This window comes from Sus scrofa, chromosome 5, assembly GCF_054392235.1.
Source record: "Sus scrofa isolate SSC_HxYL_T2T_F1_AM1 chromosome 5, Sscrofa_HxYL_maternal_Yorkshire_Landrace_v2.0, whole genome shotgun sequence".
NCBI lineage: Eukaryota > Metazoa > Chordata > Mammalia > Artiodactyla > Suidae > Sus > Sus scrofa.
The window spans coordinates 90,408,672-90,426,689 of NC_139387.1; the positions used below are offsets into that span (position 1 = coordinate 90,408,672).

An 18,018-nucleotide genomic window follows, 5' to 3' on the forward strand; every position below is an offset into this window, starting at 1 on the left:
CTGTGAAAAACTTTTAATATCCCTTTCAATATTCTGCATTTTTGCAAGATGTTTACAATGATAGAATCCCAATGTATTAGAAAGAACACAAATTACTGAGATTCAGCATGAATCAATGCTGAGAGCAATTTTCCTTTCTAAGTGATGATTTTTCACAGGCACCAACATCTATCCCATAAATATTTTTCTGAGACTTACAGCTCGCCTAGTGCCCTGTGGTCTGTGAAGTTTGTAAGTGTCCAGGGAATTCCTTGGTTTTTGTTTTTTTAAACATCATTACTGTGCTTCTGTGCTTTTCAACAGCTACATTTAATAACTTAGAAGTTAATTATTTCTTAGTCCAACATAAGACTATTCTAATTATTTTTTATTCTTGTTCTAAACAAATGTTGACCATCTGCCTCCAAATACTGTCTGCTGCTTTCCTTTGAGAGGACCCAATGGCTCCCAAAAGCAAGGGTTATTTATTTATCCTATCTTCTACTGTGTCCCAACAGAAACTTTCTACTCCCAGAAGACTTTCCCAACTATATCCTTATACACATATATTCATTTATTCATTCAAAAAACAAGAAACTGTCTACTGTGTGCCAAGTACTATGCTAAATGCTGAGGATACAATGGTGAGATAAATAAGCTCGGTTCCTCATCCTATGAAGCTTGCAGGTGATAGAGGAGACACATATCAACCAATTAAAGAAATAAGTCTATAATTACAAAACATAGGAAAGAGCTTCAAAGGAGAGGAACACAATGCAATAAGCCTATGTAACAAGGGCATTTGATAACTCTAGCCAGGGAAGACTTCCTTGAGGAGGTGACTAGTGTGTTGATAAATGAACTAGGTGGGGTTGGGGACAGGATAGAGTGTTTCTGGAAGAGGGAACAGAGCATACCAAGGCCCTGTGGCAGGAGGGACCAGGTGAAATAAGGGCAGTGTGGCTGGCACACAGATAATAAGAAATGGGCTGGTGAGGTAGGCAGAGGCTGTCTTCATGAGCCTTATAAGACCAGGCTAACTGCATTGATCTTTGTCTGGAGAGAAATGGAAAACCATGAGAGGGTTTTAGCCAATCCAAGGATATGACAGATTCCTATTCCAAAAAGATCATTCTGTCTGTAGAGAATGGATCAGAAGTGTCAGAAGAGACAAAAGGAGACCAAGTAAGGGACAACAGCCATAGTCCAGGAAGGAAGCAGTAGTGACAGAGGAGATTCTGGGGTGTGGCCAGATTCCAGAGCTATGGAGGGAGCAACATCTATATACAGGACAAGAGCTGTTTAAGAGATGAGAGTCCCCAGATGCTCCACAACATCATTCTCCTCAAATATTGCTTGTGCTTTTGATGCCTCTTCCCTTTGGTCAAACCAAACCCCACTGCTCTTCCAGGGCTCAGCTCTACAGAGCCTTCCACACAGGCAGTGGCCTATATCCATCCTTTCCATTTTTCCTACTTGTTGTAAAACTTTTGGCCTCCATCAGACTGTATGTATACAGTATTGTATCGTCTTCTAGTTGCCTCAAGTTTGCAGAGCTGCTTTTTCCTGAAGGAAACTGCATTTCTCATAGCCAGAGACCATAGCTTCTGTGTGTTTTTGCCAATAGTACTTGGCATTATACTAGGAACACAATGACAATTAATTAATACTCATTGAAAAACTGAAAAATCTTAATCAAGAAAATAGCATGGATAGGAGATGTTTTGCCTGCAGCAATATTCTGTAATTTTTATCAATGGAATCCTGTAATATGGGACTGAGGCTGGGGAGAGAATTTGCTTTTATTTTTCCCTCCCACCATTTTATCATATGTTGAGGCTGGCCAAAGGCCAATGATCTCATCTCAGAATATATTTTCCACTCACTCAGATCATCTGAATCATTTGTTACCCACACAAAGAATGGGACACAATTCATCAACGTCCTTACGTCAACATGAGTAAACCCTCGTAACAAGGTCTCTGGCAGGAAGAATCACTATCCAGGGAGATGAAATGTAAAGTGAGTTGTCATTATTATTTCATTTTCCTCTGGGCTCATTTTTTAAGAGCTTGGAGAAAAGTGAAATAAATCCAGCTAGGCTAGGAAATGAGACATGGCCTTTTTTCTTTCTTTTTTCCTGCACCTGCAGCATTCAGAAGTTCCCGGGCTCAGGAACTTAACTGCTGGACCACCAGGAAACTCCATGACTTCCTTTTTATAAGGAATTCCTGAAGTATGGATTGTTACTACCCAATCTTTATAACAGTGTCTAAATAAATAATGAGATGTCAGAGTATAATGCTGTCTGTCATGGCAGAAAACTGGGCCTCTATAGTCAGTTAAAGGAAACACATTTTTACCACACAATTATCATAGGTTAAAAGCAGATATACCTTTTTTTTTTTAACCTGCAGAATTAAAACAATTTTTAAAGGTTATCAATGTTAAATGAAAATTAAAACAAGTCTGAAATTTATTAAAATGACAGCATCCTCTATTTCCCGATTGCATTGAGTAACTACTATTCCACTTGTCACTAAGGTATGTAAGCAGCATTACCCCTTGACAGCTGCTATTGATAACTTGTCACTAACAGTCACATGGGTGACAAGATTCTTAAGGAACCCTATGGGGATCCTGGCTGACCTCACATGCCCCTTTCTAAGGCTCCTTTGGAGGGAACACCAGTCTTATCAGAAGGGGGTTGGATTGAACAAGAATGACCCACATCCTCTGATGAGCTGCCCTCTTGGGAGGAAGTCAGATTTGTGTGACAGCTGTACACCTCAGACTGTTTTTCTTTCCAGTAGTGGCTTGTCCCAGCTGACAGTCTTCCCTAAACACTCTGGGTAAGCTTTATATTTACAGCTACATAAAACTCACCTGACAAGATCCAAAGGCTGGTATTTATACCACACACCCCAGGAGGCCCAGCACTCGTAGAGCAGATGTCTGTGGTTGACCGCTCCATGGGTTCTAATGGAGTTTTTACTTCTGTAACTTCCCTGGAATAAAAACACCACGGCTGGTGAGGCAACACCCACAAAAGCCGAAAGGAAAAGCTGATAGTCATAGTAGTCGTTATGGCAGGAGTAGCAATTGGGGTTATAGGAGAAAAAACATGGATGTGTGATTAGTTGTTCTGGACATAATCTTGATGATGATGCTGTGTAGCAAAAGCCCTGTGCTTGCTAGAATCAGGCAGGTCTGAACCGAGTTCGGGTTCAGTTCTGTGACTTTTCAGCTAGGAGAGCTTAAACTCTCTGAGCCTTGGGTTCCCAGTTCATGGCGGAACTAATAACATCTACCTGGTTAGGTTTCTTCTGTGGTTTGAACAAATAGAGCATCCTGCCCAGAGGCAATGCCCAAGGCTTATGAGTTTTCTCTTTCCCTCTTGTCTCAAGGCAGAATAGTTGGTTAATAGCTGTAGCTGTAACCCAGATTTATGGCTTTGTCTAAGAAAACCTTAGAATGTAACAGTTGTAAGTCACCTCAAAATGACAATAATTCAAGTCTAATTTGACTTTCACAGGGAACAAATGAGGAGACCACATGAGGGTCAGTGGAGTGGGAGTTAGTTCGGTCAGTGGCAATGCTTGGTTCACAAATGGAAAAGGCACTTTCTGGAGATGAAGTAATTATTGACATCTTACCTTGTGAAGTCCTTTCCTAGAGGAAAATGGACAAGCCTGAGAGACAAGAAACTCAGGTTCTAGTCTCAGTTCAACCACCAACCAACCCAGTCCGTGACTGGAGGTGAGCTAACCTTTCTCCAAACCTCTATTTAAGTTTTTAACATAAAACAAGGCAATAAGAGCTGCCCTTCCTGCCTCTGAAGGTTGTTATGCATCAAACAACATAATCAAGTTAAAGAGAGAGCAAAAAGTCAAAAGAGCAATTATGTTATTATTGCAGCTGCTATTACTAATCTGGAAGTTCTCTTTTCATAACATACAGGGCATTAGCAAGCAAGGAAAACCACAGAGAAGGCCTGGGGTGATGCTGGGGTTTCACAGCTGCATCTCCTTAGACACCATCATGCCCACCCACCCACTCACCTGCACAGACGCTTCTGTCCTCATACAACTGCCCCCACGGTGGACAGGGGGTGGACAGTGGGAGGATGTAGTTCTCACTGAAACCCTTCTCTGGGGCCATGCCAACTAATAATGAGAGGCAGTCACAGGATGCTTTGGGGAAATGTGTCTTTAGAGTTTAGAAACATCTGTGCGTCTCCAGAAAACCTTTGTGCCAAAAGGTTTGCTTCTGTCATACAAAAAGACTCATTTCAAAAGGGTTTTGTGGTAGTCTGTAAGGAGGGGCTCAGGCCACAGTTCTTAATGAATGAGGTCTGCAAAAGTCTACACCACCTTCTCTATCCACCCAGTGTTTAAAATCAAGTGAAGAAACACCCTGAGCCAAGTAAGAAGTAGACTTGGAAAATCTTGCCATTGGGGGAGAGCTGGGACTCTTCTCCAAGCCTAATTGGCAAAAGGGTAACATTGTTTCTAATAGAAGATTGTTCTGAACATCTAACAGTAGGTTCACCCTGGCTAGGGTGTGAGGCCCTCAAGGACATGGGCTATGGTATCTGTCTTTGAGTTCTTTGTGTTATACCATGACTGGCACAGAGAAAGGGCTCAGTACCACGGAAATGATAATAATCTCTCACCAATCATGAGGATTATGTCCCTGAAAACCCATGTCTAAAGAGAATTCTGGGGAAAGTGGAGTTATGGGTAATCACGTTATATTTATGCAAGTCCTTAGAGAGGACAAAGACCGTGTAGCAAATCAGGGGAATGTAAAAATTTATACATCTTTTTTTTTTTTCTTTTATGGCCACACCCATGGCATAGGGAAATTCCCAGGTCAGGGATCGAATCAGAGCTGCAGCTGCAGCCTATGCCACAGCCACGGCAATGCCAGATCCGAGCCGCATCTGTGACCTACTCTGAAGCTACGGCAATGCTGGATTCTTAATCCACTGAGCGAGGCCGGGGATTGAATCTATGTCCTCATGGACTCCATGTCAGGTTATTAACCTGCTGAGCCACCATGGGAACTCCAAAAACTTATACGTCTTAAATGAGCAATGATGAGTGCGATCCTATTAATTTCCATTTATCATCTTTTAGCTACTAGGGACATTGCAAGATGGCTCCCTCCCACTCTTTAAATATCCTCGTTGCAGAAGTCATATATTTCAGAAATATTTTCCCCCTGAGTCTGGGGCTTCATGTAAATTTTCAACGCCTCTTTAATTTTATGACTTGGAGTCCCTCAGCTATTCCTCTAAATTCATGCTGAGTGACTCTTGATTCAAGTACTCTTGCAATTACATAAAAAGATATAGAGAAACAAATCTATGCAGGAGGAGAAATGTCACAAAGCAAGTAGACCCTCCCTAATGACCCAATGAACACATTAAATTCATTCTGAACAAAATCATAACAACATATCAACAAACTCCACTAATGACTATCCCCAGAGGCTGATTTAATAATAAAGAAGTGACGGAGAAGAGGCAAGACGATACCTCGTGCAGTGGAAATGCAGCTTCATAGGAGCCATTAGTAAGCAGACGATTCAGACCTACAACAACAACAGAGTCCAAGGTGAATGAATACCGAGTTTAAATCCTTACAGTGTAAGACGGAGGTGAGGGTGGTACTTTCTGGAGCAAACGATCTGGTTTTCAAACGTGGTTCAGAACCACTTGGGGACACCGACAGGTTGAGAGGGAAAGTTTTGCTACCTGCTCAGAAACTGGAATCAAGGACTGGGCAATCAGGTTTTTCAAACAGAAACCAAACAGCGAAGCACAGCTCTCATGGAGGTGGGTGAATTTATTGTATCAAAAAGATGATTTCCTACTAGGAGCTCTCCTATTTTCATCCAGAAGCTTCAATATGGCCCAACCTAACTCCTCTGCATTGGGCTCAGTGGGATGTCTTTGGAAAGTTCTCTTATCCTCAGGCCTTAATTTTCTCATCCATAAAATGTGGGAGGGGTATTGGATATGTGGATTTTTTTTTTTTTTATGGCTGCACCTCTGGCATATATATGGAAGTTCGCAGGCTAGGGATTGAATTGGAGCTGCAGCTGCAGGCCTACATCCCAGCTGTTATTAACACCAGATCCGAGCTACATCTGTGACCCACATCACAGCTTGCAACAATGCTGGATTCCCAACCCACTGAGCGAGGCCAGGGATTGAACCCACATCCTCATGAACACTATATAGGAGCCTTAACCCCCTGAGCCACAACAGGAACTGCAAGGATTTTTTTTTTTTTTTTTTTTGAGACGTAACTGACATATAGTGAAAAGAGCTTACTTGATTAGGTCAGGCTCACCCAGGATAATCTCCCTACTGATTAAGTTACTCAAACTGATTAAGGACCTTAATTATGGCTGCAAAATCCTTTAAAATTTGCAATATAATGTAACATAATCACAGGACGACATAATCACCTTTGCAGTATTTTATTGGTGAAATAGTAGCCACAGCTTCCACCCACAAGGGGAAGGGATCAAGACACACTGGGGAGTCATCTTAGGGTGTGTCTACCACAAGTTTATGAATTAAAATTTTTTTTTTCAAAGAATCAGCTTTTGGTTTCATTGATTTCTATTTTTTTCTGTTTTCCACTTCATTGAGTTCTTCTGACTTTCATATTTCCTTTCATATACTCACTTTAGATTAATTTCCTTTCCCCCCTAGTTTCTTAAGGTAGAAGGAGAGGTCTTTAATTTGAAACATTCCTTTTCCTGTACAGGCACATAGTGCTAAAAATTTCTCCCTAAGCACTACACACTTTTTGACATATTATGTTTTCATTGTCACTGAGTACAGCCACTTTCTGATTTCCCTTTTGATTTCTTTTACCCATGAGTTATTTTAAAATACATTATTTAGTTTTATATATCTGTAAATTTTCCAGAGCTGGTCTTGTTGATGTGCAACTTAATTCTGTTGTGGTCAAAGAATCATTAAGTCTTGTTTTTTGTTTGTTTGTGTGTTTGTTTTTAGGGCCGCACCTGTGGCATATGGAGGTTCCCAGGCTAGGGGTCTAATTGGAGTTATAGCCAGCCACCAGCCTATGTCAGAGCCACAGCAACGCCATATCTGAGCCATGTCTGTGACCTACACCGCAGCTGATGGCAACACCAGATCCTTAACCCACTGAGCGAGGTCAGGGATCGAACCTGCAACCTCATGGTTCCTAGTCAGATTCGTTCCCCCTGTGCCATGACAGGAACTCCATTAAGTCTTGTTTTAATGTCCCCAAATATGGTCTCTTGGTAATGTTCTCTGTGCACTTGAAAAAAAATGAGTATTCGGTTGTTAGTGGTGGAGTGGTTGAAAAGATAAGTTAGTTTCACTGATAACGTTCAGGTCTTCTAACCCCTACTGATTTTCTGTCAACTTGTTCTATTAATTATTGAGAAAGCAGTAGTGAAAGCTCTGACTATAATTGTGGACCTGTCCATTTCTCTTCGCAGTTGTATCAGTTTTTGCTTCACGTAGTTTGAAGCTCTATTCGTAAGCATGTAAACATTTAGGACTGTTGTGTCCTCCTGATAATTGACTCCTTTATCATTGTAAAGTGCCTTCTTTATTGCTGGTAATATGCTTTGCTTTGAAATCTATTTTCTCTGGTATCCATATAGCCACTTCAGCTTTCTTTTGGTTAGTATGGTATATATGTCTTTTGAACAGTTTACTTTCAACCTATTTGTGCTTTTACATTTAAAGAGTGTTTCTTGGAGTTCCACTGTGGCTCAGCTGGTTAAGAATCTGATATAGGGTCCATGAAGATGAGGGCTGGATCCCTGGCCTTGCTCAGTGGGTTAAGGATCTGGCATTTCTGTAAGCTGCAGTGAAGGTCGCAGGTGTAGCTCAGATCTGGCGTTGCTGTGGCTGTGGTGTAGGCCTCAGATGCAGTTCCAATTCAAGCCCTAGCTTGCAAACATCCATATGCCATAGGTATGGCCCTAAAAAGAATGAATGAATGAATGAATAAATAAATAAAGCATTTCTTGTAGCAGCAATAAAATTAGGTCTTGCTTTTTTATTTACTGTCTCAACTTCTGAATTTTGGATTGGGATCTTCAGACCATTTACATTTAATGTTCTACGAATTATGCGGTGTTCCCCTCTCATTGGAAATCCTTTTGGGTTGCTCTTTCTCTGGCCTTGGGTAGTTTCCTGACATGCATGCACTAATCTGTACCCTGCTAAATACTCGAGGGGGTCCTCTGCAGATCTTCAGGGCACTCTGTGAAGCTCTCTACCTTCTGGTACATTGTCCTGTGAACTCCAGCTGCCTTGGTCTCCCTGGACTCTCAGCAACATCTGTACAAACCGAGGTTCCACCTGGGTTCCTCCTCCCTGTGTTACTGCCTAGAAACTATACCTCAAGGTAATAAGCTGGGCCAATCACAGGGCTCATCTCATTTGTTTTCTGTCTCTCAGGGATCCCTGTTCTTGGCTGCCCAATATTCAGTGTCTTGAAAATAGTTGCCTCATACTTGTTTTTGGTTTTCCTTTTTTGTTTCAGGTGGGGCAGTAAATATTGTGCCTATTACTCCATCTTGGCTAGAAGTGGAAGTGTAATTTTTTTTTTTCTTTCTTTCTTTCTTTTTTTTTTAAGGGCCACACCTGAGGCATATGGAAGATCCCTGGCTAGGGATTGAATCTTGAATTAGAGCTGCAGTTGCCAGCCTACACCACAGCATGCAGGATCTGAGCTGTGTCTGCGACCTACACCACAGCTCACAGCAACAACAGATCCTTAACACACTGAGTGAAGCCAAGGATTGCACCACATCCTCATGGATACTAGTTGGGCTCATTACTGCTGAGCCACAATGGGAACTTCCTAGAAGTGTAATGTTTTGATTTTTAAAGTTACTTCCGGATCAAGAATGATAGTACTTCTTAAAATGTAGGAAGGTTATTTCTCAAGTGGCTTATAGATCAGCACTTTCTTTGTGTAAGATACGGAACTAGAGTCCAGGGGCTGAGCCTATCTGGAAAATGGGATATGTAATTATTCACTTTTCATTGATGAAGCATCAGTCTATGTTCAGGCAATTTTAATCTTGACAACAAAGAATGTATTTTAAGATGCTTTGGCATTAATACTAAATGTCTCAGAAAGTATCTGAAATATAATTATCCATAGGGCTTTGTATTTTGTCTAGCACACAGGAAGCCTTCAATAAATACCTCTATAATGAATGAATAAATGACTGACTACATAGAAAACTTTGATTTCCTGGAGTCTCTATTGAAAATTTCACATATATAATCAGTAACTTTCAAATATCCCAGATAATAGGAAAAATAAGATCCACAAGGACCTAATAAGAGATCACTGATGATCTTTGAAGTTTATCATAATTTGTCAAAGTCCTACAAGTGAGAAAATAGTTAATATCTGAAGTCTATCGCTTTACTTACTTCTCTTTGAGCACCAATTTGGGAAAGACAAATCAATTTAAAGATTTTATGTACTTTGGAGTTCCCATCGGGGCACAGCAGAAATGAATCTGACTAGGAACCATGAGGTTGCAGGTTTGATCCCTGGCCTTGCTCAGTGGGTTAAGGATCCGGTGTTGCCATGAGCTGTGGTGTAGGTTGCAGACATGGCTCGGATCCCGTGTTGCTGTGGCTGTGGCCAGCAGCTGCAGCTCTGATTCAACCCCTAGCCTGGGAACCTCCATATGCTGTGGGTATGGCCCTAAAAAACAAAACAAAGATTTTATGTACTTATATTTTTAGATAAATTTTTGTTGATCTATTAATTGCCCAATTTCGAAAATGGATTTCACCACGTTTGATTTTCATAGTTGTAATAAGCTCAGAGTGAAGTTGAACAATTTATATAGTGCTAGTTTTTGCTCCACTGAAATACTCTTATAAATCATGTTCACAAACAATATTTTTGTATTATCTCTAATCAAGGTTGTCTCATACAAGATGCCACTTTCAGAAAGAGTTTCAGGCAGAAAATAACACAGGGTAAACATTAATTCTATAAATAAATTAAATTTTCTTCTAACATGTTTATTTATGAAACCAAAGATAATAATGAAACATTGGTTTAGCCAAGCGTTTATAGTTTTACTCCCTGTTTTTCAGCATAATGTCTGATCCTGAGTTAATAATTTACTCTATGATTGGTAATTTCTAATCAGATACTTTTCCAGTTCATCATGACTGATCTTCAGAGCACTGGGGTTCTTGGATAGAATTCTCTTTTTTTCTCAGATGAGAGAAACTTTTACAACGATCATTTCTTACTAGTAACAATATGACACTTCCTCTGTTTTTTTCAGAATATTTAAAAATTGCCTTGCTTTTTTGTCTCTTCATCGTGACTAGTTACAAAAATAGCCCACATTTTGAGATGCAAAAAATGAGCATCATAATTGCTACATGGCCTCATTTTACAGTTTCTGATTGTGTGTGATTGCTGATGTTAGACATTGATCATATTTAAAATATTTTCAATTCAGTTCAATAAGAGCTCCTATTATATGCTGGATACTTTGGTAGGCAATGATGACACAAAGAAGAATAAAGTTACTTATTTACAATTAAGGAGCTATTATCTAGACTAGCAGTTTTTAGCTGCAGATTCTCAACACACTAGTGCGTTATGAGGTGTAAAGTATGCTGGTACTATAATACCCACATTAGTGAAGGTAATGTTTTTAATAATCATGTACATTTTATGAAATAATCCAGACTAGCTACAACCGTAATCATGTGGTTTCCACTTGTTTTCTAGTATGTTCCAGATAATGACGTTAACTGAGAAAATAAGATAAAAAGTATGTGTAGTTTGTTTAAAAGTCACATGGACAAACAGGGAATTAATATGAAAAAAGTAATGTAATAGTTATTTAGGACACAAAAACGTTAGCAGTGGTTTTCTTTAGTTGGTAGAATTTTCATAATATCATCGAAAATAAATCAAGATAATATGAATTGCACCTGATTATCAAGTAAATGTTCCAAAAATAATTGCCATAGGAATTCAGAAGAGGAAAGGATTCCCTCAAACTAGAACAGTTCTGGAGGATGTTAGGGAGAGGATGAGTCTCAAGGATGGATGACTGCTGCAGAGAATATGAGGACATGCTAACCCTCAAACCCATCCAAGTCAAGAAAGCCCTAAATCAGGTTCAATTTCATCATACCCACTCACACTGGCTCTCACCAAGAAGACGTGTCCAGGTATACTCAGACATGGACTAGGTACCTGTTTCTCCCTGTCATATTTTAACTTCTGCAGCTTGGGATCAGAGTGGTTTTTGGCAGCTTCACCACACTAGTGATTCACACTTGCATTCAACTACACCTCCCAAGTCTGTCCCTCTTCATGATGCTGTTGAGCAACATTTCTCCCACGCTGTATCCGGGATGCTGTTCTGCTGAATTGGAGAGCAGGACTTTTACAAACTATTAAGTGTCATCTTTTGGATGTGACTGAGATTTCCAGATCACTGAGCTCTTCTAGGATCCTGACTCCCATGACTAATCTAATGCATCCTTCCAATCTCCACCCCACCAAAAACTCAAGGGGCAGGCTGTTGAGGCTATGGGCCAGTTATCAATGTATTGCCCCTTTTCTCCAAAGGCACCTGCACCACCTGCCTTGCAATTATCAACCTGGACCTTGTAAATATTACTCCTGGGCAAGATGGTACAATCCTAAGCTTTGCCAGTAAAAGGCACTGGAGGGACAACTGGAGTCTGTCTTCCTGGTACCTGGATGCTTCTCTCGGCAGGCTTCTGCATTTCACATCTTCTCTGGCACCCAGCTCCCCAGTGCATAGTGGCCAGCAGCACTGGCACCTCCTCAAGGGTGGGTATCCCCTTGAACAGCTTCACAGAGTAATGATGCCTGTGCAACACCTGCCAGTGAGTGGCTCCCCTGGAAACCCTCCAGGCAGCGTCTTCTAAGTACTTGAGAGGGCGGATTTGCAGAGAATCCTCCTGGCACAGAACCTCCTGCAAACCGCTCTGCCACCTAGTGAACCACAGCTGTACCCCTTCCAACAAGGTCTGCATCTCAACTTTGTTGCAGAGTCTTTTCAGGGATGGTGGCTTCTCCTATGATCTGCTGTGCTTCTGATCTTTAGAGTTCTTCTTACCCTTTACTAGCCAATTCTCCATTATCCCAAACCTCTGGCATAGTTGGTTATTTATATGAACTTTTCCTGATCAATTTCTGTGTGGTTTTCATCTTCCACTTAGACTCTGACTGACATAGGTCATTACTCAAAGTGTTGATAAAAACCTTGCTGGGACAGGGATAGGGACAAAGCTACCCAAATCCTCCTGATATATAAGAATCCATCCCATAAGGCAGGAAATTTGGCACTATATCATGGAAATCTTCTTATAAAAATGCCCAAAATGTGTGACATGGAGGTTATTTACTGGAGGAGGTGATTATTTGGAGAATTAGGTGTGACAGTTCACCTCTGCCCTTGCAGGTCCCTCTGCCAGGAACACCTACTCCTCACACTTACTGCTTCTTGTAATTCAGGATTCAGTTCAAATTTCAGCTTCTCAGGAAAGCTTTCCCTGCACACTCCATCTCAGCTTGAACTAAACCCCACCCCTTACTGGTCTGTCTCTGTAACATTATCCATTTATATTTCTTTCTTTTTTTTTGGAGTTTTTGTAACTATACTTTATTACATTATTTTTTATTAGTGTACAGCTGTTTTACAGTGTTGTGTCAATTTCTGCTGTGCAGCACAGTGACCCAGCCATATATGTGTGCGTGTGTGTGTGTGTGTGTGTGTGTGTATACACACAAAGAACACACATTCTTTGTCTCATACTATCTTCCATCATGTTCTGTCACAGAGATTGGATATATCTTCATGTTACATGTATTTACTTATTTGTCTCTTGTCTGTTTTTAACTTCTTGAACATATGTTCCAGGAAAGAACTGTGTTTCTCTCCCCGACACCTAGCCCAGTGCTTGGCACATAAAAGGCACTCCTTAACTTTTTGAATTGAGAGCATTTCTCCATATACGCACTACTGTATAAAGTATGTGATTAACGAGAACCTACTATATAGCACAGGAAAATCTACTCAATAGTTTGTAATAACCTATGTGGGGAAAAAGAATGGATATATTTATATGTATGACTGATTCACTTTGCTATACACCTGAAACTAAGACAACACTGTAAGTCAACTATGCTCCAATAAAATTATATTTAAAAAAAGAAAAGAAAAAAGAGATTTAAGCATGCTATTAAGATTTTACACTTGTGTTTTCTGTGAAGAGAGCATGTAGTTAGAGATTTCATAAATGATGCACATTTCTAGAATTAATATCAACTTAATAAAACCAAAGGGAAAAGTCCATAATCCCCCCCAAATTAAACATAGCTTGTTACACTGATTACTTACCAATTTTGTTTTTTCCTTCTTCATACTTTATTCTCTGTAAAATATGATGTACAATTCTACTTCTTGTGGCATTGTTGAAGAAAGTGTCTTTATTGTGTATGATGAAGCTGCACACACATATCGAAAACACAAGTTGAGGATTAATTGGAGGTGAGGGGTCTGATGTTTGACATAATTTCGTGTGACTCAGATAGGGGTGTCTTCCATCTGTCACAGAGAGGGTATGGCTGGAATGGCATGAGGGAACCCAGAGGCAAGAAGCTCAGAAGTCTTAGCAGTTTTGCTTCTTGGCCTCCTGAGCATCTACAACATTATGTCAGGAAAGAGCTGGAGCTAAATAACATTAAGAAAGTTTAAACTAGCAGCCCACCTTGATCTCATATCTTATTTTTTTTTTCCTCAGTAAGGTCATGAGATAAATTCAACTAAAAATTCATTTTGTATTTTATCTCCTTTTGCCATTGACCTCATCCCCTCCCACATCATAAACCACTTGAGGTGGTTTTATAGGAATTTTAATATCTGAAACTGGCTAGGGTGGTGGAAACGGGAGGTAGGTAATGAGCGCTGGTCCAATTGAATGCGGTTCCTTTTATTTTATCCTCCTCTGCTTTTCACCTTATTTGAGGTAAGAGGCAAGTCTCTAGAAATGCCTCTCTCCATTCCCTTCCCATGTTCTCTCCTGGATAGGACCCCCTTCTTCTAAAACATGTGCTTAAGGTTGAGTTCCCTCACAGCCAATGGCCCACCCAGTCTCCAAAGTTACTCACAGGACACACACACACAACACAGGGTTTTCAAGTAGGTGTTCCCTCCCTGCTAAGATGTTTCCCAGGTGTCAAACTTCTAGGACCACACAATCCAGCATGAAGTAGCCATGACTTCCCCTCCCAGGAATGCATTAAATGGCAAAATATTAAAGATACTGTAAGTATAATTGCTTCACAATATTTTAAAGTCTACTAACTCAGCAAACTTTTATTGTGTACTTTGCATGAGGTGGACACCATGCAAGACTTATCTATGTTGGCAGCCATTGTCCTCAAAACCCAACTCAGAAGTCACAAATGAACCTTTACACAGAAAAGAAAATCATTGACTTGCAGAATAGACTTGCAAGGGGGGGGGAGGGGGAGGGAGTGGGGTGGTTGGGAAGTTTGGGATTAATAGATACAAACTATTGCCTTTGGAATGGATTAGCAATGAGATCCTGCTGTATAGCACTGGGAACTGTGTCTAGTCACTTATGATGGAGCATGATAATATGTGACAATAGAATGTGTACATGTATGTGTAATTGGGTCACCATGCTGTACAGCAGAAAAAAAATTGTATTGGGGAAATAACTATTAAAAAAATGTAAAAAATAATGATTAAAAAAAAAGAGTCACCTCTTCAGCAAGTTGCCTCTTCAGCAAGTCTCCTCACCCCTCCCACTGCACTTCTACCTCCCCCAAGGGTTCAGTACTCTCTCCTTGAAGATATTTTTTTATCTTGGAAACACATCAACCGACTGATCATTCTGTACAGCCAATTATTTGTTTTCATTCATTTCTTCAGCAACTGTTTATTGAGAATGCAGTGTGGGTATTGACTATATAGTGGTAAGGAAAGCAGATAAAATCTTTGTCCTTGAAAGGCTTGTAGTCAAATGGGGAAGGTAAACCATAAAGGAAGGAACACAGTGGGATGGCTGAGGTGGACAGAATCAACCTCCTTGTTCAGGCCTTCTCCTCACACACAACTGTAAACTCATTCAGAACAAAAAGCTGAACCGTAATAATTACTGTAGCCCCAGGATCTAGTGAGTGGCTGGTACACAGTACAGGTACAAGCTTTTGAATGGAAGGAAGTGAGGTTTATGTTGGAAAAACTGCTATCAATTTTTTTTTCAAGAAGATGAATTCTCAGGAGTTGCTCTGATGATGGGAGGAGCTAAAACTGGCCTAGAGAAAGGGCGGCCCAGGCATGGGGTTTGGCTTGTGAACAGAGCTGGGACTATCAGTTGGGGATAACACATAAAGGAGAGAAAGGCTAGAGATGATGAAGATAAAATGTAAATCACATTAACTGATTCCTGGGAGAAGGGCTTTCTCTCATTTCTACTTCTCCTGTATTCTATCATAGAATATTGTTCTCAGAAAAAAGTAATTTCACTTGGTGGATGAGAGCTAAATGCTATGTGGGTGAATGAGAAAGCTGCGGCATTTATCTTATATCTTCTCTAGGGTTTTCTAAGAACATTTTGTGGCATCAAAGAGGAAGAGGGGAAACCGAGTTACAATTGAATGCGGTTCCTTTTATTTTATCCTCCTCTGCTTTTCACCTTATTTGAGACAGCCCATTACGTTTTAATACCAAATAAAGATGCCATAAAGAAGTAGGCAACAAATAAAAAAGCCCATTTTTGACTCACACTTCAGATAACGGAAAGCTGATAAGCACGACCATGCTTGACAAGACAATTCCAGGCTAAAAGCCCATGTCCCTCATCCAGTAAATGGCTTTCTGCTTCTTTCTTTTTTTATAGCACCGCATTACATTTCGTGAGCTTGTGTAATAGTTCTCTATAATAAGCACCACAGATGAACCTCAAAATTCTGTTTTCCTCTTCCTTACATCTAGGTTGTACCTGGATCCTGGAGATGTTACAGTGGGAGCAAACATACACAGCATGTACCAGGCACTATGCCATGTCCCAGATATGTCGTTTGCTTGTTTGTTTTCTTTTTAGGCCCGCACCCAGGGCATGTGGAAGTTCCCAGGCTAGGGGTAGAATTGGAGCTGTAGCTGCCAGCCGTTGCCACAGCCACAGCAATACCAGATCCAAGCCACATCTGTGACCTACACCACAGCTCACTGCAATGCCAGATCCTTAACCCACTGAGCAAGGCCAGGGATTGAACCCATGTCCTCATGGATACTAGTCGGTTCATTACAGCCAAGTCACGAAAGGAACTCCCTAGTCAGGTTCTTAACCCGCTGAGCCACAGTGGGAACTCCAGTTCCAGATATGTTAACTCACTCCATTCTTACAATAACCTGGAGGTAAGTATGTGATCGTCTCATGTTACAGGTGGAGAATAAGTGAGGTTAAGTCAGTTACCCAAAGTCACTCAAATAATACGGAGCAGAACCAGGATTTGAACTCAGGCAGATTGGCTCCAGAGACTGTCATCTCATCCACCCCATTCACCTGGCTCCCTGTGACAGAAACTTGCTGGCTCCTGGAGGCTGGTTGTCCTTGGGATCAGCCTAAGAGTTGCTCTGCTTAGAACGTTCTTGTTTCTACTTATCCCTGGATCCTCAGCTCAAGTCAAATCTCCCTTGACCTCCTCCACCCTGAAAAGTGATGTGGTGCCATGAAAAGAGAGGGAAGCAGAAAACCATTTCATGGAGGAGGAAGATGAACTTTTAGGTCCAACATCACTCTTCATTCCCTTGAGATTTTGACGTGAGACAGACCTCTACCTCACCCCAGCTTTGTCACTTACTCTGTGGCATTGGGACTGTCACTCAACTTCCCTGGGTCTCAATTGCCTCATCTGTGAAATGGAACATCACTGTAATCACTCTCATAGGGTTTTTGCAGAACTAGGCATGATGATGAGCACAGCTAAGCCCATTGTCCAGCATTTAACCAGCTCTGAGAGTTAGCTGTCACCCCTGCTGTTGCTTCTATCACATTATACAGAACTTACCTGCGCACATAACTGACCTCTCTGTGAGCTTCTTTAGAGCAAGAACCTACCACGTGCATCAGTACTAGTACAGAGCTTGGCCCACGACAAGCCCTTCACGTCAGCTCAAATGAGATCTTTTGGAGAACCCTAGCTAACATGGGGGCTGTGAAACTAAAGCTCATATCATTATACCTTGGCCTCTATTCCTGCTTCCTGGAAATCTTTCTACACTCTCCATCTTTCTAGCTGCCATGTGAACCATTCCTCCCATGTTACTTGTCTAAGGATCTTCTTAGGGGGTGTGGAGCAATCTCATCTTCTCCGTCACTACTTCAAACTAGACAGCTAAGAGAAGGAACAGTAATGATTCCCAACCTCATGGTTCTCAATCTATTCTTAGCCATTTAGCTGAAATCACTCATAAACTCATGCATGCAGTTATACCATGTAAGCTGAGCTGTGCTAGCAAATGCAGGACCTGATGCCCAGTCTCTATGGTATCAGGGCTCCACCCAGGTTTAGAAACTCAGCCCTGCTTTCGTACATTGCATGTGGGTGAGCATACAAATGCAAATTCTATGAGGGCACCTTGACCAGGTATATCAAAATGATTCATATATCCTTATTACATCTCCTCTGAGCAACTCCTCTTTTAGAAATATATTCAACAAATACTCTCACCCATGTGCAAAGTGACAGATGTACAAGAATGTTCACTGGGGCATGGGTTCTAATGGCAAAACTCTGGAAATGACCTAAATAATTCTCCAGTGGAGAAGAGGATAAACAAATGATGGTGCAACTCTGCAATGGAATAGTCTTCAGCTTTAAAGAGATGAAGGATGCTCAGTGTAGATAAGAAAGATCTCCGAGATACCACAGGGAAAAAACTAGG

The 18,018-nt window shown here is 41.0% G+C and overlaps 1 protein-coding gene across 29 annotated transcripts in view; it reads right to left on the reverse strand.

Moving 5' to 3' along the window:
* ANO4 (anoctamin 4) overlaps positions 1 to 18,018 on the reverse strand; it is a 445,360-nt gene that overhangs the window by 95,378 nt on the left and 331,964 nt on the right. For 26 of the 29 annotated variants that reach the window (XR_014804231.1, XM_084957412.1, XM_084957410.1 and 23 more), the window contains 3 exons: positions 13,441 to 13,547; positions 5,522 to 5,577; positions 2,866 to 2,987 (listed from right to left, as the gene is read on the reverse strand). Coding sequence is in view for 28 of the 29 variants with exons in the window: in XM_084957412.1 (XP_084813538.1) it covers positions 2,866 to 2,987; positions 5,522 to 5,577; positions 13,441 to 13,547 (285 nt within the window). In the remaining variant the exon portion in view is untranslated. Of the gene's footprint in view, positions 1 to 2,865; positions 2,988 to 3,635; positions 3,672 to 5,521; positions 5,578 to 13,440; positions 13,548 to 18,018 lie in introns of all 29 variants that reach the window. The other 3 variants (XM_084957423.1, XM_084957432.1, XM_084957434.1) reach the window with 1 other exon arrangement.